At 40.8% G+C, this 23914-nt stretch overlaps 1 protein-coding gene across 10 annotated transcripts in view; it reads left to right on the top strand.

The window, feature by feature from the left end:
- The window catches only part of ATG10 (autophagy related 10), a 154407-nt gene that overhangs the window by 127604 nt on the left and 2889 nt on the right, over positions 1–23914 (top strand). For 5 of the 10 annotated variants that reach the window (XM_030567887.1, XM_030567885.1, XM_030567890.1 and 2 more), the window contains 3 exons: positions 19023–19120; positions 19415–19534; positions 19949–23546. In XM_030567887.1, coding sequence (XP_030423747.1) covers positions 19023–19120; positions 19415–19526 — 210 coding nt within the window. In that variant the 3' untranslated portion in view covers positions 19527–19534; positions 19949–23546. Of the gene's footprint in view, positions 1–19022; positions 19121–19414; positions 19535–19948; positions 23547–23914 lie in introns of those variants that run through there. The other 5 variants (XR_004001058.1, XM_030567889.1, XR_004001059.1 and 2 more) reach the window with 3 other exon arrangements.

Genomic DNA, 23914 nt, shown 5'->3' with positions numbered 1-23914 from the left:
AATGCCTAAGTAATTAATTATCTCTCCCATGCCTGGTTTTCCCCAAAATTTATTCTCCCTTTCATCTGAATCAATAGATTTTCTTTACTAATCTCTTCTGAGAAAGTCCACTGGAGCTCTGGGGGCCTTGTAATTTTGTTTACATGGAACTGAGAAATTTTGATCTTGTTCATATTTGAAAGTTCAGAGAAAGCACCTGTGTCCATGGAACAAGTCATGTCCACCAGGCTGAGGGCGTCCCTTGCACATTAATCATGGAAGCTCATTGTGGCTATGGGAACTACAAGTGGACAATACTTCTCAAGATGTAACCCATTTTGTTCACTTTTGACTTATTTTGGGGAAAGTGCCTCACTGCTTAACTTTTTATTTCCGGTGCAGTAGGAGGAAAGTGGAAGTTTCATCTGGAAGAACTGGCATCACCAAAAATAAATTATTATTTGTATTGTGATTGGGAGCCCATTCACTAATTAGGGCCCCATTGTGCTTGGCATTGTGCTTGGTACAACTGAACAAAAGATGATCCGGCCTGAAGAGTTTACAATCAAGAAGCAATAGTAGTTAGTAGTAAAAAATACATCCCAATCTACTTTATAACAGTAAATTGAGCAGAAACCCTTATTCTGAACTGATAAATTTAACTAATGGAAACCCAATATATGAGTAAAGACTAGAGGCTTGATCCAGAGCTCCTGAAGCCATTTGAGAGTCTCCCTTTGACTTCAGTAGGCTTTGTCTCAGGGCCTAAATACTTTCATTGTGCATTTTCAATTGAGATTTCTTATTGGTATTTGATTTTAATTAATCAAAATAATACTATAAAAATACATGTGAAATTAGGGGGAAAGAATTCTAAACTATCTGAGATAAAAAATGAAGGTGGGGTTTTTAAAAACCTCAGTGTTAATCTGACACAACTCCTACGGACCTCAGTGGGAAAATAGTTGGACCAGTGCTGAATATTTAAGAAAATCCTACCCAGAATCACCATTTCCCTGCTTACTTGTTTTACACAGTTGGGGTAGTACAAGGAAGAGAAAAATTAGATTTATTTTGATTGTAAGCTCTTTGGGGCAGGGACTATCTTCTTCTTCTTCTTCATGTTGTTGCAGCACCAAATGCCATTGAGTCCCAATCTTGGCTGAGACACCTGGATGCTGCTGTTATTCAAATAATAATAATAATTAATAATAATAATTAGGCAACTTACTCTGTTTAGTAGTATTTCTTTGCACTGACATTAGAAGGGTTGTGATGTCCTGGTATGTAAGGGTTGTAACTTGGTATCTAGCATGTGGCTGTGGTAACCACCCAGTTATATGTTCATTCTCTCACATATAAAAGTCTCTATCCACACCCGTCTCTCAAACAGCAGCACAGAACTGGCCTATTTTTACATTAATCCACAATCTGCTCTTTTTCAATATGTAGTTAAGACTCTGAAAGACAGGTTCTTTATAGTACAATAATTCTGTCCATTACATCATTTAATTTATGGCAGTGTTAACACAAAAATCAATAAACATTATTTCTGAAGTGTCAGGGATGTTAATGGTGTGATTTTTTTTAAAAAGGAAAAAGATTCTAAACTCTTTTTAACAGAACACTGATAGTGTTGTAGAAGCACATCTAGCTGAAACTGTAGTTGGGAAGATTTAAAACATTATGGCTCAGGCATCTTGAAAAATGTGTGTAGGTAGCTATTTTTAGACATACAAATCTTTCTTGCCATATTGTGGGATTCTGCTAAGTGGGGGAGGCTACATACAATGTATCTTAACAGAAGGCTGCTAAGATCACCTTTTAAATCATTTTGAGTCATATCAACAGTTGCTATGGGTCCCCTGCTAATATTTTTCGGAAATTATTTGAATTATTACTTCCTGAGAGAAGGGAGATATCAGTCTTACCAGCAGAGATTGAGAAAGTTGTTACAGAAAATAAGCCTAAGAAAGGGCAGTTTAGCTGAATATTTATTTCAAGCTAAAATGTTCTGTGATCAATTGAACTTAAAGGTTTTATTTACTCCATACAATCTACTCATAATATTCTTGAAGCTAGCAAGTACTTTTGATTTTTAGAATAAACACTACTGCATAGTTTTCCATTTAGTGATGCTTTTGTCTAATGATGGTAAGGTTTTAGCATTTACAGAGCAGTTTGTGGTATGGATACTACTCCCTTGGAAGTTAATGGGAAAAGTCCCTTTGAAATCAGTGGGAGCAGGTACTCGTTCTTCAGAAAACTGCATAAATATTAAAAATACAACATACACATACCTTGATTGAGTGTGCTTTAAAAATAAGGAAAGGGGTGGGGGGTTCTTGCAGATTTCTGTAGCTCAGTTTCAGAATGGTGGTTCAAGTCATAGCTGTATTGTTACTTGAATTGATTAGAACTTTAAGATGGAGGTTGAATACTGCTTTTCATAGATTCATAGATTCTAGGACTGGAAGGGACCTCGAGAGGTCATCGAATCCAGTCCCCTGCCCTCATGGCAGGACCAAATACTGTCTAGACCATCCCTGATAGACATTTATCTAACCTACTCTTAAATATCTCCAGAGATGGAGATTCCACAACCTCCCTAGGCAATTATTCCAGTGTTTAACCACCCTGACAGTTTAGGAACTTTTCCTAATGTCCAACCTAAACCTCCCTTGCTGCAGTTTAAGCCCATTGCTTCTTGTTCCACACAGATACAAAATTAATTGAATGAATTACAACTTAATTGTATTGATTCCTCTCTCATACTATAGGAAAGTTACTCTTGAATCCCCAGATAAAGCAGAAGAGAGCGCCCCTACCTTACCCACTTTAGTCATTATGATGCCTATCTGAGAGTATAAACTCCTCAGGGCATGGACCTTTCCTTACGTGTCTGTAAATCTCCATGCACACCAGCATTGCTATATAAATAACATATAATAAAAAGTATCTGGAAACAACATATCTACAAATAACACCTTCCGGTTATATATATTTGGGCCAGATTCCCACCTGCCAGTGCATGGGGTGTTGTCCCATCTATTCACCCCGGGGATATAACTGCACCGGATATGGTGTTTTTCCTATGGAAGGCAGTTTTAACTATTGGTTAGGGCTCCACAGGAACACCACCTGTGATGCTAAATCAACACATCCTTTTCCTGGTCTGGGCCTGCTCACTTGGCAAAACTGGGTGGCTCTACCACCCTCCTCTCGTCTCTCCAGCACAGTACAGGTTGCAGATGGCTTGCATTGTTGTGCCCATTCCCTCAGGGGACCTGCAATTCCAGAAGTGAATGGAGACCATTCATCTTCACTTACAGCATGTATGTATTCCTATGAAAAAGTTGAGAGAACTTGCTAGCACAATCTGAGGGAAGTGAGAATGGTTGAGAAATGCTGAGCTACAGGCAATGGATCACAATCCCCCAGAGGGAAGGGGCACAAAAAGCAATCAGGGAGGGGGTTTCATGGTGTTGAAAATTGTATTGCAGTCTAATGCTAAGGAAATCTCTTTCCTCCATTCTGTGCACACCCTTACTTTTCAACGTCAAGTATTCTCTGTCAACCTCTCAAAGCATGCACAAGTTACCTAGGCTTATTGTTACCACTGATACTTTTGTTGTAATTGTAAGGGGTGGTCAAAAAAATATATTTTTTTTTTACTTCAAATAAGGGAGTCACTAGGCTGAAAATGTTGAGAGCACTGCCACCGCTGATGGAAGATCCACTGTTAATTTTCATTCTGGCAATGTTTTTTCATTACTGGCCATTTAGGTATCAGTGCTCACTGTAGATCTCTTTCCATGGAGATTCAGTTTCTGTAATAACTGGGAAGTACTGTTCTCTGCTAAATGTCTCCTCTCCAGAAAAAGAATTCAATTGACAGACTACAGCCATCCAGATGATGGGTTGTTCTCTGAAATTTTGTAGAACTTTTCATCACCTATTTTACTTGAGTTTGGAAAGTTTACTATAAGAGGCAGCTTTCACAGAGATTCTAATAAGAGAAAGAACATCATCTCTTAAATTTGATTCTATCAAACAAACAAGCAAAAAAAAGAGCTACCATGGATAATATCAACAGTCCTCTTTCTCTACATAGGAACATAAGATTTGCCAAACCACCTCAAACAATTGGTCCAGCAAGTGCTATTTCCAGTAGTAGCCAATTCATGATGCTTTAGAAGGAGAAAGAGAATGCAGCTCTGTAATGCACATAGCCAGTCAGATAGTACTAGACATGATGAAAGGATGGGGGAATTTTTTTCTAGGCAAACTCAGCATAGAGTAGACCAACCTCTGTTGGTGAGAGAGACAAGCTTTCAAGCTTACAGAGCATTTTTTCAGGTCTGAGAAATGTCAGTGGGTATGTCTACACTGATATTAAACACCTGCAGCTGGCCTGTGCTAGCTGACTTGGGCTAAAAGGCTCATGCTGAGGGATTGTTTAATTGCAGTGCAGATGTTTGGGTTCAGGCTGGAGCCCAGGTGCTAGGATCCTGTGAGGTGGGAGGGTCCCAGAGCTCAGGCTGCAGCCGGAGCTCAAACATCTACACCACAATTAAACAGTCCCTGAGCCTGAGTGAGCTGGCATGGGCCGGCTGTGGGTGTCTAACTGCAGTGTAGACATAACCAGAGTATTGTAGCTAAAAACAGTGTGGAATAGATTGTTTTGCATAAATAGTTAACACATATTTCAAGGGACCATTCAAGGTGAAGTTGCCTGTTAACACTTCTTCAGTCATAGGGGGAGAAAAGGAAGAGAGGAAGAAAAAAAGGCAGCTCTGTGTGTGGGGCGGGGAGGGGGGAAGGAATGGTTAGTGCCAGTGTCTAACTTCAGTGTCAGTGTCTCCAGTCCATGATTTTTAATGCCTAGCCATGGTATGAATTTAAGCTCTCAGGCTCGTTGTTTGAAGGTGTTGTGCGGGTTTCCTTTGAGGACGAGAACTAGAAGATTAGATACAGAGTGATATGGTGTTTTTTGTCTGTTATTTTTTCTATGTTCATTTGAGAGCAGCTACCACACTGCATACATGAAGGTTCAGTCATACTTTTATTTGATACTTCAGTGCTATATGTATTTGACAGAGATAAATGGGTCATCCTGTTACTGATCACTGCAGCAAAGATTTTGCTTCGCCAGGTTATGATACTCATTTGTGCTTCTACTCTGTTATATCAATGGTCTCTTCGCCTTCTTTATAAACTGCAAAACTTAGATAGGAATGCACACGATTCTTCTTTTGCTGGTTGTAATACTTCTGTTTTATAAATCTTGTGAGAAGTGTGCTTGTCATCTCTTTTCCTGAGATCCCTTTGTTCAACCGTAGTTTGATCAGGTTCCAAGTTTTCCTAGGATTATAAAATGAACCTTTTTTTAAGACATATTTGTCAGATGCTGGTGGGAGAGATTTTAAAAATCAGTTTTTTCCCCCCTAACTCCTCCTTATTTAATCAGGGTAGTAAATCTGGCTCATATCTCATCTCATCCATACTTCCACAGCTTGTTGAATCTTCAAGTTTTACACATTAGATGAATCTCTTAACTTCAGAACAGATTTTAAATAGTAATTAATTAAGACCATGCAAGATTACTAAAATGTTGACAACTAAACTAATCTTATTTTGGCAAGTATGCAACGAGTCATCTGTTTATTTTCTTGAAAGAGTGACTGAGGTGCCAAGTGTGACAATATAATTGCATACCAGTTTTCCCACTATAAATCCCTCTTGGAAACTTTTACAACTGAGTTGCAAACTTCTGAGATGTGTTTTATTTCTATCATGAAAAAAAGCTTTAGCCTTTTAAACCTAATTTTGCAGTCACACCACTTATTGCTGTGAGCTCATCAGATCAAGCTTCACAAGGCTGGGCTGGTTTCATTTTCTCTGGATCTTCTATGGAAATACTAATGTACTACAGAAGTAGGGTTGGCAATTAAATAGGTACCATTCTTCCCTCTCTCTCAATGTTGTTATTAGTATTGCAATAGCTCCTAGAAGACCCAGTCAGGAATTGTGATACATTGTGTTAGGCACTGTGGTGAAAAAAACAATTGTCCTGTCCTAAGGAGCGGATCTTACAAATATTCCATCATGTACTATGGGGCAAATTGTCATTTGGTTAAAAAATGAAACTGGTCTTGACCATCTGCGTCCTTTAAAGTCTATCTGTCTATCCACTCATCACCGTTTGTGGAATAGCTATATTTAATTTCCCTCCATGATTCCAACTGAGGTGGGGGTGTCTTTCAGGATGCCCTAAAGATGGTGAAATTCCAGATTAGACTAATCTCCTTCAGATGTGTCATCCACACCTATGTCCTCTCAATTAAAAATGCTTTATTTCTGTCTAATGTGCTTAGTCCTTGACTTTGTAAAAACTATATTGTGCATTGTACCAGAAGAGCACAGCTGTCTTCAGATGTCATGGATGGAGATAAGGTTGGCTGGCGTAGCTGGGTCCTAATATTTTAGTGGCTTTGAAGAACAAGCCCAAGATTGGCCAGGGAAGTGAATTAGCAGCCAGTTGAGGGTGTGGAGCACCGGGGTCATGTACTCATGACATGCCATTACACTGAGAAGATGGGCTGCTACATTCTGCACAAGCTGGAGCTTTTGTATTGTTTCCACCTTCATCAACAGGTACAATAAATTACTGTAACCTAGGCTGGAGGTTAAAAGTATCGAGCACTGATCCTTGTCCAGGCAGAAAGAGAACTCAGAGCCCAGGTCCCAGCCAAGCACAAGCATCTATACCAAAATTTTATAGCCTGCAGCCTGAGCCCCACAAGCCTGAATCTGCTGATTCAGGCCAGCTACAGGTGTTTTACTGCAGTGTAGACATACCCTAAGATGTTTTATTGCAGTGTAGACATACCCTAAGATGTTACACCCGCCATAGACACCGACTCCATTTGTGCTCCAGGGCTGGAGTACCCGAGGAGAAAAATTAGTGGGTGCTCAGCACCCACCCGCAGACAAGCTTCCCGCTTTCCCCCCGTGCCTCTTCCCCGCCCCACCATGTCTCTCGCCCGTCAATGGCCCCACTGATCACTCCTTCCCCTCCCTCACAGCCCTCCCACCCATTGCAAAGCAGCTGTTTCATGGACGGCGCGTTCATAGGCGAGGGCGGAAAGAGATGAGGAAGATGTGGCATGGAGGCAGAGCAGGGACGAGGGTTTGGAGGGCAGGGATGGGGTGGAGGTGGGGTCTGGGCAGAGTTGAGGGGTTGAGCACTCCCCAGGAGAGGGGAAGTCAGCACCTGTGACACCCCATTTTGATGATAGGGGGCAGACTACTGTGGAAGAGGATGGTGTGTCTGATTGTTCTTAGAAATACTTACTCCTTCAGACAAGTCTCACCCTGTTCTTACCTAGAGTTAATTTGATCCATCTGTTCTTCATGCAGGCACTGAGCTCTTTAAGAAATGGTACCCTTTTTGTGGTGCCTTACTTTTCATAAGTATTCACTAACATCTCTAGTTTAAAGTGCACCTCTGCTCTAAAAAAATGTCATTCGGGGGTTCAATATTCACCATCTTAATAATGTCCAAATCAAGTATGCTCTTTTCAGAAGTAAGACGTTTATAATTACCAGTCCTGCAAACTCATCCTGGGATCTGAAAGTCAAACTAAAAAGATCTTTCCTTCTCATGCAACACTGGTAATGAAGATTCCATAGACCAAACTGTATCTACTGTTACAAGTGTGTTGTACAACCCTATTGACTTCTTAATCATTCTTAGTCACATGTATGCAACCCTACTCTCTTCAGCGGAATTGGTGGTGTGTAATTAATTGCTCCTGCAATTGGAATTTAATTTACAATTCTATTGATGATGCATGAAGAAGAAATAGTATGCAGCTCACTTTCTCTTGGTTATTAGGAGGTTATTAGGAGTAAAAACTGACATGTTACTGAAGTCAGATGGTCTGACTCTGAATACACATGGAGAACAGATCTATTGAGTAACAATGGGCCACTGTAACAGTTTCTCTTCAGAGTACAATCTGACTTAAATCAAAACATCTCTGCCTTTTTTTGTACTCCTGCACAGGTGTTCAGTAGTGGAAAAAGATTGCTTCCCTCTGTAATTTTTCCATTATTTCTCATCTGATGTTCCCCTTGCTGAGCATCGATGCAATATTATTTTGATTATTAAGACAATGGAGTGCAGCGTTTCTCCCAAGACAGCAGCAGTTGTGCTTCAGTGGCTATTGAAGAATGACTATTACAGACAGATACATGTAACTTCTCCACTCTATTGTTTGATTTTTCAGAGGGCCTGGGTAATTGAGAGTTGCTTTTGAAAACAAAGTTCCACTAAATTGGCTGGGCTTCTCTTTGTAAGTAGAGAACAGGACAACTAGGATCTATGGCCTAAGACAGTGTGTTATATACCACAGCTCATAAGATAGGTGGAGCTTTTTTAATCTTCGTTGGAATGTGTAGCCTTTACAGCAAACTTCTTCCATCAGTCATTTTGCCCACTCTGAAGCATTTTCTTCTTCTTATCACGTCTGCATAGCCAGTACCAAACATTTTTATGAAATTGCTGCTTTAATAGACATGTTACAATCTCCATCAGTAAGCAAAAGAGTACTGCACAATTAGTATTATAATGTGTTTATTACTGTGATCTGTAACTTCTATCAGAATGATACAAGTTCCTTATGTAATTGCAATTCTATAAAAATGCTGCTTCTGCAACATAGCGATTCCATAGTAATAGAGTTTCTGTTGTAGTAACTCCATTATTGGGGCAACATTTTCTGCAGAAGTGCAAAGAGAGAGAATTTGGAATATTTTTATGTGACTGCTGTTGCTGCCCTGTTGCCTTCTCAGGGAATGTGACTGATCATTGTAAACCCACTTTGAATATGCTGCCTTCACTTCTGTATTTCTGGCTGAATTGTAATGTTTGAAATCTCACCCCTAAGTTCATTAAAAAAAAAAAATCACTTCCCTTTTAGAGCATGACCAGAACAGCACCTAAGCCAGTGTGTAACTTTAAGCATGCAAGTAATCCCAGTTACTTCAAATTCAACATGCCTAAAATTGCACACTGGTTTATGCAGTGTGTTGGATCAAGGAAATGTCTGATTTTGTTTTTACATGAGAATTGTTCCATTTTCCTAACAGAAGGAAAGTGTTTATCTGCTCTGTAATATTATTATTGGTAAGGCTGACCAGTACAGCAAAGATAGAGGGAGGGAGAGAGATTGGATCATTCTATAAACTTAAACTATTAAAAAAAATAAAGATTATAGTGACAATAAACTTTGTAACATAAAATACTTGTGTAAGCATAAGCTTCAGATGTAGGAGTTAAAGATGGGCATTGATTTAATTGGCAAGTACTGTTTAAACTGATGGCATGGTATGACCGTTACTCTTTACAGATGTGAAGTGAGGAAGCTATGTATCTTAATTTAATGCATCAGCGTTTCCATTGCCCAAATGGAAAAGATTATGTGGAAAAAAAGGTTTATTACTTCTACCTTCTTCTGCGGGACAGGAGACTGATTTGAGATTACAGGTAGTGTTGAAAAAATATTCCAGCACAAACAATGCCTGCCGCAGCACTGAGTAGTAGCACCCTTTATAAAAGGCTTGACATCCCTCCAGGAATGATTTTTATCAAAGCAACATCATGCAAACTGGATGTGGCAGAGGCTGTTTTGGACACAAATCCCTTTCACTGTGATATAAATGGAGAGGCCATAAATGTTATGATGGATGTTCTAAGGCAGTTTAATGTAGCACTGGAGAAAATAGAAGCCATTACTATTGGAGGTGCTCCAGTTATGACAGAGAAAATAAATGGCGCTGTTACAGGAGATGTACAGACAACAAAATACCTGCTGGCAGGGGGAGCAGGAGCAAGACACACTACCTACGGCTAATTAGCCATTGCCTGGAATGATGTTTATTGTTAATTCCCTAAATTATTTTGGGCTGCAGAGGTGGTTCTAGCCCATTGGGGCCCTAAGGAGGAATATTTTGGGGACTGCCCACACACACAGACTGAAAAAGTGAACAGGGGGTCCCTTTGAGCTACTTGAGACCCTAAGCAATTGCTTATTCTGCTCAGTTCTAGCACCAGCTCTGAGGTTCCATCTCAATATGTTCAGCCAGATAAAATGACATAATCCGACCTGATGGAAGTTTTGTGTTTAATTATACTGGTGCTTTGGAAATATTCATTTTTGTCATTGTTCTGATTGATCCCTGGCATTTCAGTATATAGCAGGCTGTTGCACTGCAGAAGATAGAAAAGGAGCAAAGTTTTATATTTATATTTTAACTCTTTGCAGCCTTGTGATAGAAGTCACGGTTTAATTAGTAACTGTTGACAGGGGAGTGATAAGAGAGAGCAAATAAAGCCCTGACTGACACCCTTCCCAGAGTGCTGCTCTTGCACACATTGGTCATTAACTGTCGTATTTGAGCACCTCAAGTACAGGATCGGATTTGGGGCAGGGGACCCAAGCGACCACCTGGGATGCCTGGCTTGGTGGGGGTGTGTGTGCACAGAGGGCTGTTTTTGTTGTTAGTGAAAAAGAAAAAATAGAATGTTTGAAGTAAAATGTTTTGATATTCCATATGTGTATTCATTTTTCATTAACCTCATTAACCTCCATGGACGAAAGGTTTGGACAAATAAAGCACCACAAGAAGACATGGATTTTTTTGTATGACCTTAGTAAGCTGCCAGCAGACAGGAAAACATGCTTGAACAATTACACAGACCATCACCGGACGCTGACACGTGGGGAATGTTCAAACATCAATGATAAAGACATTTATGTCAAATTGGACAACATCCATCACGTTTTGCCACATGGGAAGTACTCTCCACTTCAAGTTCGCCATTTCATTCATGATGCAGAGCTGAAGGACATTTTTCCTAATTTGTGGATAGCTTTGAGGATTCTGCTTACACTCCTGGTCGCTGTCACAAGTGGTAAATGCAGCTCATTAAAACATATCTTCGAGTGACGATGGTTGCCAAGAGACTGACATCGCTTGCTATTTTGTCATTTGAAAATGCCATTGGCCAGTCTTTGGATCGCTCATGCATACAAATCATGCATAAAAGTCATGAAATGAGCTATAAATGCAATAAAAAATAAGGTATTAAAAAGTTAAACAAACTAGCGGGGGGGGGGGGGGAAGCAGTGCATGCCAAAGACATTCCTTGCCTGAGTGCTATTTGATCTAGGGCCAGCTCTACTCAAGTAGCTTCTGGTTTGCATTTCTTTTTGCTGTAACTAAGAAAAACTGAATTTAGTTTCAAATACCATACCAAAAAACCCCTCTTCTTCTCTGTCACATTGTTTGCTCATCAGCCTTCTCTGCATGGTCCATGCCAGAAGCTGAGGTAACAGCTGCATAAATGGGTTTAGACCATCCTTAAAAATCTTTCTTGATGTCACCTAATAAAGAGGTCTTTCCACAGAAGCTAAATTAAACAACAGTTTGAGCTGAAAAATCCACAGGAGCTGTTGCTTGCAAAAATTCAATTTCCCATGAAAGTTGGGCAAGACTCAGAAGAGATATGCAGATATGATGGATTCCAACTTATGCCGCTGAACAGATTGTATTATGAGTCTGTGTGGGGTTATATAGAGGAAAATAATGCAGCAGATTTCAAATAAACTGACTCACTGCCTGGCATTCCATTACTGTCCAGAAGAGTTGTGTGCAACCCATAAATGTAAGATTCCATTCTGTACAACTGCAGATAGCAATTGTGGGAATCGATTTGTACTTCCTGCACATTACTCTGCAAATTTACCACTACATGAGTTACATTGCAACAAGATTAATTTCTAGCTAAAAATAAGTAGATTCCCCCCTCCCATTTAAATTAGGTTTGTGCTTGAAAATCTCAATGTGACTCATGTTTTTCTTCTGGCTGATACACAGCTCTGACCAGCTAAAGCAGTGGTTCTTAACCATTCCAAACTACTGACCCCTTTCAGGAGGCTGGTTTGTGTTGTGTACTCCAAGTTGCACTTCACTTAAAAACGACTAATTTACAAAATCAGACATAAAAATACAAAAGTGTCACAGCACATTATTAGTGAAAAAGTGCTCTCTCATTTTTACCATATAATTATAAAATAAATCATGACCCCTTCCCTTCCAGGTTGAAAAATGCTGATGATATAGGATATAGAGCAGTATAAACAAGTCATTGTCTGTATGAAATTTTAGTTTGTGCTGACTTCACTAGTGCTTTTCATATAGCCTGTTGTAAAACTAGGCAAATATCTACAAGATTTCTGCATATCCCCAAGGATACATGTACCCCGGTTGAGAACTACTCAGTTAATGTATAATATTGCTTCCTTAGGATGTAGTTCAGCATCCACTTCACTGCATATGGCATATCGCCATTATATCACATAGGTGCAGCAGATAATAAATATATGTATGAAATGCACTCTCAGGGGGCTTTTGTTCACTCTCGCTCAGAACATTTTTGTAGTGCTTCTGAAGAATTCTGGATTGTCTGTGCTAGAGATTGGCGTCCATTGTTAATCCACAGAACGGGTTACTCCTGGTGGAATTCTGCGCCAAAAAATTAAAAATTCTGTGTACAATATTTTAAAATTCTGCAAAATTCTGCATATTTTATTTGTCAAAATAACACAATATAATCATACCAGTTTCAATTATTTTTGGTTATTTATTTCAAAATACCTATCGGCAAGTATGTCTGTAACAATACAGACAACAAAAAAGATTCAGGAATTTTTTTGACAATAGATTCCTTACTAGGCATATAAATACAGAATTCTGAGTAATTAATTATGTAAACTACAATACAGAACTGTATTTTGCACACCCCTCAGAAGCAGTGCAAAGGCTTGGGAGAGTCAGGTAATGGAGGAGCTGAGGAAGAGGGAAGTAAATTTCTGGGAAGGAGCCTGGGTGTGAACTTGGAAGGCTGTTGGGTATGGGTTGGGAACGTATGGAACAGATTTTTTGGGGGGAGGCAGGGAGGGATTGTTAGGGAGCTTCCCCCATGCAGACACTGGCTGACCCCTAACCTCTCCCATTCAGTCAGGTACATCTGCTCCTGTCCCCATGTGTCTCTGCACTTCCTCCCCCTTGTGGCCCTGTGCCTCCACTCCCTTTCAGCCCCTGCCCCAGTCTGTCCTCCCCCACTAGCCCTTATGAGCCGTGTCTGACTCGCACCTCCCTGCATCCCCCAGCCCCTGTCTCCTGACCTGACAAGCGCTGCGAAGGCAGCTCTCTCCCTTGCTGCGGGGAGCTGCAACTTTGTTCTATCGCCGCAGCGCCCTCTGGTGGCAGAAAGGTAGAACTGCAGCAACATTTTGGCAGAAACTTTTTTCTGCGCGAATTAGAAATCTGCAGGGTTCATTAAATATGCGCACGCAGTAGCACAGAATTCCTCCAGGAGTAATGGGTGCACCACAGACAGTAATAGTGCAAGATTCCTACGCTGCCCTGCCAATGTTCTTCAGCACTGACGTGGAGGGACCACCCCTAGGGTCAAGAGATTAATTCATTCTCCATGGTTGATTCAGTCATTGGCATCTCTGCTATAACTATCAACAAAGGCACTAAATAATGCCAGTTTTGATTATATAAAATCTGGCAGTTAATTTCATAAAGGCCACATAGTACAATGATCACTTTCAGCTCCTACCAACCTGGGGCAGATTTGAACTGGTGACTTGGCAATAAAAGGGCGGATTTGAACTGGTGACCTGGCAATAAAAGGCTCTATCTCTTATGCCATAAGAAATAAGAATGGCCATACTGGATCAGACCAAAGGTCCATCTAGCCCAGTATCCGGTCTTTCAACAGTGGCCAATGCCAGGTGCCCCAGGGGAATGAACAGAACAGGTAATCAAGTGATCCATCCCGTCATCCATTCCCAGCTTCTGGCAAACGGAGGCTAGTGACACTATCCCTGTCCATCCTGACAAATAGCCATTGATGGACCTATCCTCCATGAATTTATCTAGTGGTTTTTTTGAACCCCATTATAATCTTGGCCTTCACAGTATCCTCTGGCAAGGAGTTCCACAGGTGCCATTCAATCCTGTGATAATGCTTACATATGTATTGGCAACTGTTCATCACTTCCTTCTCAGAGGTGCAGATTCAGTGATTTAGCCTTGAATTTACATTAAGCATGATAACAGCTGGTTAACACAAGAATGAGGACATGATTGTGGACAGGACTTTGAATTCAGGATTTAGACAGACTTCCCACTTTCTCTAACTGAGCCCTCAGCAGCCTCTTCCCTTGCCTCAGCCTGACCTTTCTGGAGGTTTTTGTGGTATGATGGTTGGTGGACCTTGGCTTATGATGTGTTGTGATTTCCTGGTCTTTTGTGACTTTCACATCAAAACATGCAGTACATTCTATATGGCACGTATCCTTGACCTTCAGGTTTTGAAGACTTCCAAGCAGTACAGTATTCATGTTTTTCATATCTCTTATTTAGGGCTGAGTACATCCTTGCACAATAGTGAATACATTTAAATTTCCAACTTTAGACACAGCTATTTGCTTGATGGGATTCCCTCCTACTCTTGCTGGTAAAGGAGGTCTTTAAAGTAAACAGCTGTAATGTACTCCAATTTCCTGGATTAGAACTGAACAAATAATTCGCAGTGATTAGCTTGTGACGACAACCTTCTAAATATGGACCAAAGCGACTCTATCTTTTTTCAGTGTGCATCTGCTCAAAGCTTTGCCAAACATCAGTAGCATGAAATTAACAAAACTGGTCAGCTTCACTGCTGCTATTCAGAATCTTGTGCACAGCAATAACACTTCCAAGAATCATGTCACGCTCATGGTGCTGCTTCTGCTTGAGAACGTGACAGAGGCAAGCTGTGGAGTTACTGACAGGGAGAAGGACTCAAGAAATAGAGTGAGAGGTGGGATAGAGTAACAGACTAAACTTCACTGGCTCCCTCACAGCAGTCAGGAAGCCAATGGAAGGGAATGTTGCAGAAACCTTCCTCATTTGCAGCAGTGATGGCCTTTGCAGTAGTGGAGTGGCAAGCTGTTTGCATGCCAGAAAGAGAATATTAAAAATAATATATGATTAAACCCACCTATGGAGAAATGCAGAGATATTCAATTAAAATCTCAATGATCAACAAGAGGGAAGAGCAGCTACAAAGTATTGTAAAAACCCACTTGCTTTTATGTTGGCACTCTTGTTTCCCAGCAGCCCATACAGTAAGAAGAGGCAAAGTATTCTATTCCATTCCAGCAGATAGAAGGATGACAGTTATCAGACACCCACGATGTAGAGCCTGATATGAAAGTTGGAGGGACTAAGGAAGGACAATAGTAGACTTGTAAAAATCCCAGCTGCAGTCTTACCAGCCGGATGGGACAAGAACGTTTCTCCTGCATGGTGAAGATGCACCCAGCTCTTTCATATGTACGTCTGGCTCCAAAGTATCTAGGAAATGTTTCAAGCTCCAGGCAGCATTCAGTTACAAAGCAAGGAGGTACTTGAAGAGGAAAGATGTAGAACAATGAATTAATATGATGTTACACACAACAATAGGCCTGCATTCCTGACTCACCTAAGGGTGTTTTGCCCAGCTCAGTGCAGGATCAGACCGAATATGGACTGCAAGGCACTGAGGAGAAAATGTGAATATTCAGCTAGTGAAATTATTTTTGTGCCCTGTACAAGCAAGCAAAATCAAGAACTAGATGAATCACCTTTGTTAATTTGGTGGGGCGAACTTGTCTCTTTGCACTATTCATTATATTTAAGGTTGCTAGGACTAATTGCTTATTTGCTGTGCACTTTTTGTTTTTGGTGGGGGAGGGCTTTAATAGTGTGTAAACAGCATTAAATATCTTTTTAATACCTCCAAGGAATACCACTTCCCTGAACTCTGTCTTTTAGAGACATCAGACTGATTCAGATTAGCAGCTGAATGGCAAATATACTTAATTCACACAGGCACTTGTTTCTCAGTGCAGAACGGCATCAGTTCGCTATTACTGACAGCAGATGGTAGCAGTCTTGCATGAATTAACTGTTTGCACTGAAGAGGTAAAACAAAGAGGTCTGAAAATATTTTCAGCCTCTGAATATTACGTTAGAAGAAAATGCTGGCCATTTCCATGTGCATGTTTTTAACACTAGAACAAAGTGTCCTGCCACTGTCAGAGGGCCCCCAGGTTATTATTCAAATATTTTAAATGCTGTGGGGCAAATCCTGATCTCAATAAAATCAATGGAAGAACATCCCCTGATTTCAGTGGGACCAGGATTTGGCCCTGATATAGGCTGGGGAATGGAGGAAATGTGATTTTTTCATTATACTCCAGGGAGACTAAGTCTATGAACATTTTGCTAGTGAGTGTAGGCAAAGACCTAGATCTTTCAATAAAATACAGCCAAACCACTGCTGAAATCTGGTCCCAGAGCTGGTGTATCCAGCTGCATGGAGTAGTGGCCTCCCCAAGTAGTGTAAAATCAGTATTGGGGCTTTTGTACTGCCACTTCCCCTGTTGCCGGTACACAGTGCATTTAAGGGCCTGTGGCCAGGGTGCCTCTGTCACCCCAGCTACAATCCCCAGCTACAGTGTCAAGCCCTGTTTCTCAAGAAAATAATTTATCATCTGAGGTGTGTGATGAGGAGTAGCGGCAATAGGCAGCAGCTCTTCTCCACGTGGAACTGTGGGGTAGTTTATTGCCTGGAAGGAGATGCTGTGCTGACTCTTCAGTCTGTCACAGATCTCAGTATCGTTAGCACCATCTGCAACCCTGATTGGAATGATGTGACCAGGACAGTGTATTACAGGGAGTCCAGCATCCATCCAGCATTTGTCTCATGAGTTTAACATTGCGTTGGTGCTGGCGTTGAAGAACTTGCCCTTCCACACTCTTTAGAGTTCTTACTGATTCAAGCGCACCAAGCTAACAGCATGGGTGGCAAGGATGTTGTGAAAATGAAGCCAGTAGCATAGGAACATACGGTGTCTATCAGAGAACTTGTACTGGAAATGTGCCCACCTACACAACCTAATGCTTTGCCAAGTGTTCCAAAGATTATGTTTCAATCCCCAACTACAGTTTCAAGCCCCACACAAAGCCAAGTTTGGATTAGGAGAGTACAAAGGTGAACTTTCTGCTGGTTTTATATACATGCTCACATCCCCTGTTCTTCACCCCACTGAGTTGCAGTGTGAGCTTCTTGGCCCTGACTAAAGATCTAGCTCAGTAGCATCTAAACTAAGTTTGGGTATTGTGTAAAAATGGATAGATGGATGGATGGATGGATGGATAGATAGCAGGGTACCTGTTCCTGTTTTGGGTGTTCCTATTTTGATATTTTACTTTTCTGGAATCGATTTCAGATTGCTCTTGGCTGTGACATACTAGATGCGTATGCCCCTTGCTGAGTGCAGAGATGAAGTAGGATTCTGTTTATTTTGGTGCAGTGGTACCTTAGCAGTGTTAAAGCAAATTAATTTCCCCAATGTGAGAGTCAGAGGTGCTAATCTTCTTGCTATAATTACGAATTAGGTCATTGTTAAAGTTTTGCATTAGAGTGCAAGTTTGAGTGAGTCGTGGCATGTATTGCTTTTGTGATGAATGAGAAAGCCTTATGAAGCATTGGACTGTTATCAACAGTGTTGTAAATGATATCAAGGTGAAAAGGAATGCACAAAGCCTGTCCCTAAACTTCTTACTTCATGAGACAGGATTTGATAGCAGCCTTCAACTACCAGAAGGGAGGATCCAAAGAGGATGTAGCTAGGCTGTTCTCAGTGGTGGCAGATGACAGAACAAGGAGCAGTGGTCTCAAGTTGCAGGTCTAGGTTGGATATTAGGAAAAACTATTTCACTAGAAGGGTGGTGAAGCACTGGAATGGGTTACCCAGGGAGGCGGTGGAATCTCCTTCCTTAGAGATTTTTAAGGCCCAGCTTGACAAAGCCTTGGCTGGGATGGTTTAGTTGGTGTTGGTACTGCTTTGAGCAGGGGATTGGACTAGATGACCTCCTGAGGTCTCTTCCAACCCTAATCTTCTATGATTCTATGCTTTTAATACTTGGGGTGGATGAGGTATGTCCTGCCGTAACATTAACTGTCCTTAACATGTTTTTGGTTTGTTAATAGGCTCTGTTCTTTGTGAAGAAAACTGCAGTTCTCTGTTTGTATGGACTGGAAGATAACCTCTGTTCATGTGGACTAGAGCTCAGAGCCATTACTAGTTGGAGGAAGTTAAAATAGCCCTGAGACCCCCCCTCCCAGTCTGATCCCCAGATAAAACCATTTTTGCCCTTCAGCTTGGCAAGACCCAAGGATCATGATCAGTGGGCTTGTCTACACATACAGAAGCACAGGTGCGCAGTTGTAGCACTTTAATGAAGGCGCTACTATGCTGACAGGAAAGAGTCTCTTGTCATAATAGTCAATCCACCTCTGGAAGAGGCAGTAGCTATGTTGATGGAGAAGTGCTGTCTACACCAGGTATTAAGTTTGTATTACTAGGTTGCTCAGGGGTGTGGATTTTTTAGGCCCCTGAGTGATGTAGTTATATCGACAGAAGTTTGTAGTGTAGAGCTGGCCTGATTGTCAAGGAGCTGTTCAGTGCAGGCTGCTCAGCCGGGGTATGCATTAGATTCTGTCAGAATATACTTTTAAATGGCAACTTTGTCCACTTGCTTTCAACTGTTAACTTCCTCACTGCTGTTACAAGTAACCTGAGCTGCTTTTGAAAACCTTTGCATCATAATTAAAATGAGAGCATAATCTACATGGTACACTTATTTCTATTTCAGAATTAGAAACTGTACACTTGAATATTGATTGCTTAAATGTCTTTAGTGTTACTAAAACAACAGGGGTCAAATTATCCTTTGTGTAACTTCACTGAAGTGAGTTGCTGAATTACACTATGGAGGAATTGGCCCATTTTTTTTGTTCAAATAGCATGTTGTATTTTTCCCTAAAACCATTTTGATTAATAAAAACAACAGATTGATTCTTTCAGGAGCACCCATTACTTGGTCAACCATTCTTTGTCCTTCATCCCTGCCGGACTAATGAATTCATGGCTCCAGTATTGGCTAATTCACAAAGAGAAAACAGGTGAGGAACACCAGTGCAGTTTGTGAGGCGATAGCAAGATGTTTAATGTACGTAAATCAGTTGTGTACACTTGCAAGGTCAGAACGACAGTCAAGAAATTGTCACCTCCATCTGTGTGTAGTAAAACTCTGTGTTTTCACTTAAATCCAGTAAGTTAAAATAGATTCAAAGTGCATAAAGCGCATTACTAACTTCGTTTTAAAGAAAGTTGTCTGGCATAAGGTGACTTTCAGGCATAAATCTGAACGTCATTAAAGATTTTTGTAATACATGCATGTTTTCTTTGTTTTTTAGGAATATAAACTACGTTACATCATGGCTGAGTATTGTAGGCCCAGTTGTGGGGCTAAATCTACCTCTGAGTTATGCAAAACTAGTGTCTGAACAGAATACAAAAACGGATTAAATCAAAAGGTAAGAGGGGAATGGCATATTTTTTTAGTCTTATATAAAATCAGATTCTAGTTTGCAAGCATTTCAGCTTTTACTTCTGAGCCTTCAGTTCAGGAGTGCTGAGGATTTTCCATCTGACAATTTACACACAGTCACTCCCTGTGTCATTGCCATTTTGCTTTTCACTGGAAAGCTGAGCTGAGGTCCTTCTGGTGCTCTGCCAACACTCTTCTTAATAGCCAGGAAAGATCTCCTTTGAAAGCCATGGTGTTGATGCTCTGTGTACTGGGACAGCTGTCTCAGCAATATCAGAGCTTCTTGGCTTAACTCCTCCAGCGCGCATTTAATGGTGTGATCTAATGTAGTTGCACTGCAGTGATTTTTATTTTGCCTCCTCCACTACTTCTAATTTCTTGTTCAATGTCTCCACTTCAGGGCCCCAAGTTGAAGCACAGGTATTTGTGAATTGTAAAGCCACTGCAGCCTTGTCTGCAACGGATCTGACACAAACTACGCCGTTTCCACACAGTCAGTAAAGCTTGCCGTTCAGGGCTTTTCCTCCTGGCAGCAACATGCTTGATGACAGCTGAACACCTAAGAGCTGGCTGAAATTAGTGACGCCTCATGTTCCACCCGAACACAAGCTCCATTCCATGTGACAGCACTGACTCTCTAGGATTCCCTTACTCATCTCCTACCTTAGATTCTCCCTCCTTTTTTCCTTGGGTTTGGTCTTTATTGAGACGATATCAGAACACCTATAAAAGGCTGAATTTTCTGGCATGGGAATGAAACAATGGATTTAATTCTACTCTGAAAGATATCAGACAGCACCACTGTGTATTTAGAAAAGTATGCTATCAGTCTTGCAGACGTCCACAACGATGCAGTTATATGTGTGAACATGGGCTTGATTCCATTTTAGGGTTAGTATGTAACCTGGAGAGGATAGCGACACTTAATTGCCAAAACTCTGATTGTCAGATTCCTCAGGGTATATTGGAGAATGTATTATATATGTATTGCTTAACTGAACAAATGGGTCAGAATTGTAGATGAATAGTACTAATAGTCTATGTATTGGTTAAAATTATACAATTCTACAATTCAGGGTCTCTCGGTACAATCATGTGAGCATGCTGCTTCTTCCTTCTTCACTACTTCTAAAGGATTTTGTCACCAAGGGAAGGTACAGTTGTAGTAAATTAGCATTTCTGGTTGAGCTAGTAGTTATTCATGAGTAAAAGCCTGATCCTGCAGTCCTTACTCAAGCTAAACTCCCACTCATATCAATGGAGTTTTGAGTGATTAGAGATTGCATAATAGGGCCCCAAGATCAGCAAAAAACAGGCTAGAAATAACTTTAGTATGACGGTCAGTTTTGATTCCTTCTGAATCACGTTTTGTTCCGAGTGTTCTGAATTTATTTTGTACAGGTATTTAGTAGATAAGAATTACAGATTTTGCCTTTATGTGTTCAGTGAAGATGACGCTTACATGGGAAGTCAAATATTAGAATATGTTGGATCAAAACTGCAAATGTAAAATTTATGGGATTTAAAAATCTGTGTTCTCAGAAGTTTTATTATCTTCCTGTTATTAACTTAGTTGCATTATATGTGTTTGTGATGTGAAACATAATACAATCCTTAAAATGCTATTGACAAAGTGAAATTCTTTTGCCAAGCCATTTCATTTGGAATTCATAGTAAATGATACTAAAACACATTATTTATCCTATACTGGATTCTAATGATTTGTCATATCTTTGTTCCCTCCATGACTTGTAAAATGTAGTTCTTTGTTGACTTCTTATGACAGCAGTCAGATTGCCTTCTTTTCAAAACATTTGGTTATGTATGTTTTATTATAAACAATATCTGTATCCTATTTCACACATTGAAAGAACAATTATTTCTCTTTATACACAAGGAGAAACAAACAACAGGAAAATAATACAATTTTAAATCTGTATTTAGAAGCCCAGATGCTCAGCCTTGCTTCATGCCCTTTGTGCTGCTTCAGTGAAGCAAAGGGGCTCATATAACCAGATGAAGATTCCCAGCTGGTCAATCTAGCCAGCTTTGCACCAACTGCTTCTGCCTCCACCCCAGCATAAGAGATAGGATGAGGTGCGGCCAGAGCAAATTGTGTTTGGCAATCCTGGGACACTGGAATGGCTGCTAGTCCCAGTGCAAATAAGAGAAGGCTGCTCTACTTGCACTGAGGGTTGAATTAGCTCCCCCTGTTCTCGGGATCAGGCAGGAGACGCACACAAAAAATACCTAGTTCCATGTAAGTGCATGCACAAGTATGCACACATATGCACCAGGTGCACTGACTGCTGCATGTTCATATTGGAGGATCTAGCTCATGGTTATCTTTATGTAGCATCACAGATGTTACCCAGCATTGACCTATGGGTCAAATGGACAGAATAAACAAGTCCTTGCCCCCAAGAAATTCAATTTTTAAGATACAGGGTCAGTAAAATCTGACACAGAATGCATAGAGTGGGATTTAATGTAAATAGCTGGAGTGCTTGTTTTAAAATATTCTTCATAGGCTTAGTGTGGAGGATTCATTGATAACCAACACATATTCTTTTTCACTTTCAAAGTCTTATTTATTGGACTAGTTTTTGGCCACTTGTCAGAAAATAGCAGTAACAAAATGGTTTGGAGTAAAATGTATTTGCATAGTTTCCTAGCTATTTCTAGGAGACTAACACTTCCTGTTTTCCAGGCATAGCAGACTTGTTGATAATACTCCTTCCAGTCATTACTATTCTATACTATTTACCTAAGATAATCCTTGTTTATTACAAGTTGCACAAAACACTGCCCTGAGGCGTTACAGTGAATACAGTCTTTCTGCCCATGTGACAGCATTAGATAAATTAACTCATGAAGTATAATTATAGACAAAGAAAGTTCAGATTGTATCATTTATTAATGCAGTTACTCATATGAGGCCATAGCTAGCATAACCTGAGACTGGGGAGGTAAGCATGAAGTTAGTCCAACAGAATGGACCCTCACCACCCTTCTGTTCGGTCAACGTTCCTTTACAGACACGATTTTCTCTCTGTTTCATCCAAGCCTTACAAAGAAATGGGGTTGCCATGTGGACTGAGAAATCGACATTCAGTTCCTTTTAGATGCAACCATCCCCATTGTACAACATGGTTTTCGCTCTTTCATTTATCATCATAAACAAGACCTAGGATGATTTGGAAAAAGCATGGCACATTGTCTTTGATTTCAGGTCTGTCCTTGAAGAGCTAACCCCAGGCACATGCCACATGGGTAACTGCACTGGGGACTTTTTTTCCCCCAGTACATACCTTCAGGAGCACTCTTTACCAATAACACACCCTGCACCTGCTTTGAAACACAAACTCTTTCCAGTTTTTGAAGCCCATTCATGTTCAGCTGATAAACCCCTTCTAAATCCCAACTGAGTAATAATGAGCACCTTGGTGCTGCTCTCACAGTTGCTTAGATACTATGATAATGGATACTAAATGCAAAGATAAATAGGAGGGTTACAGCAAGTGGGAGAGTCGGACACATAGATGAGTGATCCGGAAAAACGCATCATATATCTTGTAAGTTTTTGTATTTAGCACTAACAAATAACTGAAGTGTCAAATCACTAAGATGGTTAGTTCAAAAATTCTCTGTATTTTGGCTAAGATGTCAACAGTAATAAAAAACATTTAGTATAAGTAATCTAGTGACCTTGTAAAACATTTAACATGTTTGCTCACAAAAATCCTATCTAATTTCAAAATTAGATCAATTACCAGTGCTATATTTCATTTTATTTGGCAAGTATGTTCCAAAACACCTAAGTTTTTGGCAGCATGGGTTACTCTTTAAGTTTTGCAAAACTGCTAAAGAAAAAAATTCAGTTATAAAGCAGTTTTAAAACTCCTTAAGTTTCTTGTCTAAAATCAAGGCCGGCTCCAGGCACCAGCATCCCAAGCAGGTGCTTGGGGTGGCAATCTACAAAGGGCGGCAGTCCCTCTGTTTTTGTCCCCAAGCAGCGCGCCGAATTGCTGCCGGACAGCAGGGGCAGTCCATGTTCCGTTAGGGTGGGACGTGCATTTCCATGGCGGCGGCAATTCAGCGGCAGCTTCTATATTCAGCTGTCCACGGCGGTGCAGCTTCTGTTTTCCGGCTGAAGACAGAAGCTGCCGCTGAATTGCTGCCGCCACGGAAACACGCATGCTGCCCTAACGGCACACTGACTGCTCCCGCCGCCTGCGGCGGCAATTCGGCATGTTGCTTGGGGGCAGAAACAGTAGAGCCAGCCCTGGCGGCCAGCAGTGGAGGCTGCAGAGCCTAGCACAATACCCCTGCCATAGCCAGTTGCAAGTGTCCAGCCCAGTGGGGT

The sequence above is a fragment of the Gopherus evgoodei genome, chromosome 6, assembly GCF_007399415.2.
Source record: "Gopherus evgoodei ecotype Sinaloan lineage chromosome 6, rGopEvg1_v1.p, whole genome shotgun sequence".
NCBI classification, from domain to species: Eukaryota; Metazoa; Chordata; order Testudines; family Testudinidae; genus Gopherus; species Gopherus evgoodei.
The sequence above is the reverse complement of the archived record's forward strand: the minus strand, read 5'-3'. Positions and strand labels throughout refer to the sequence as shown.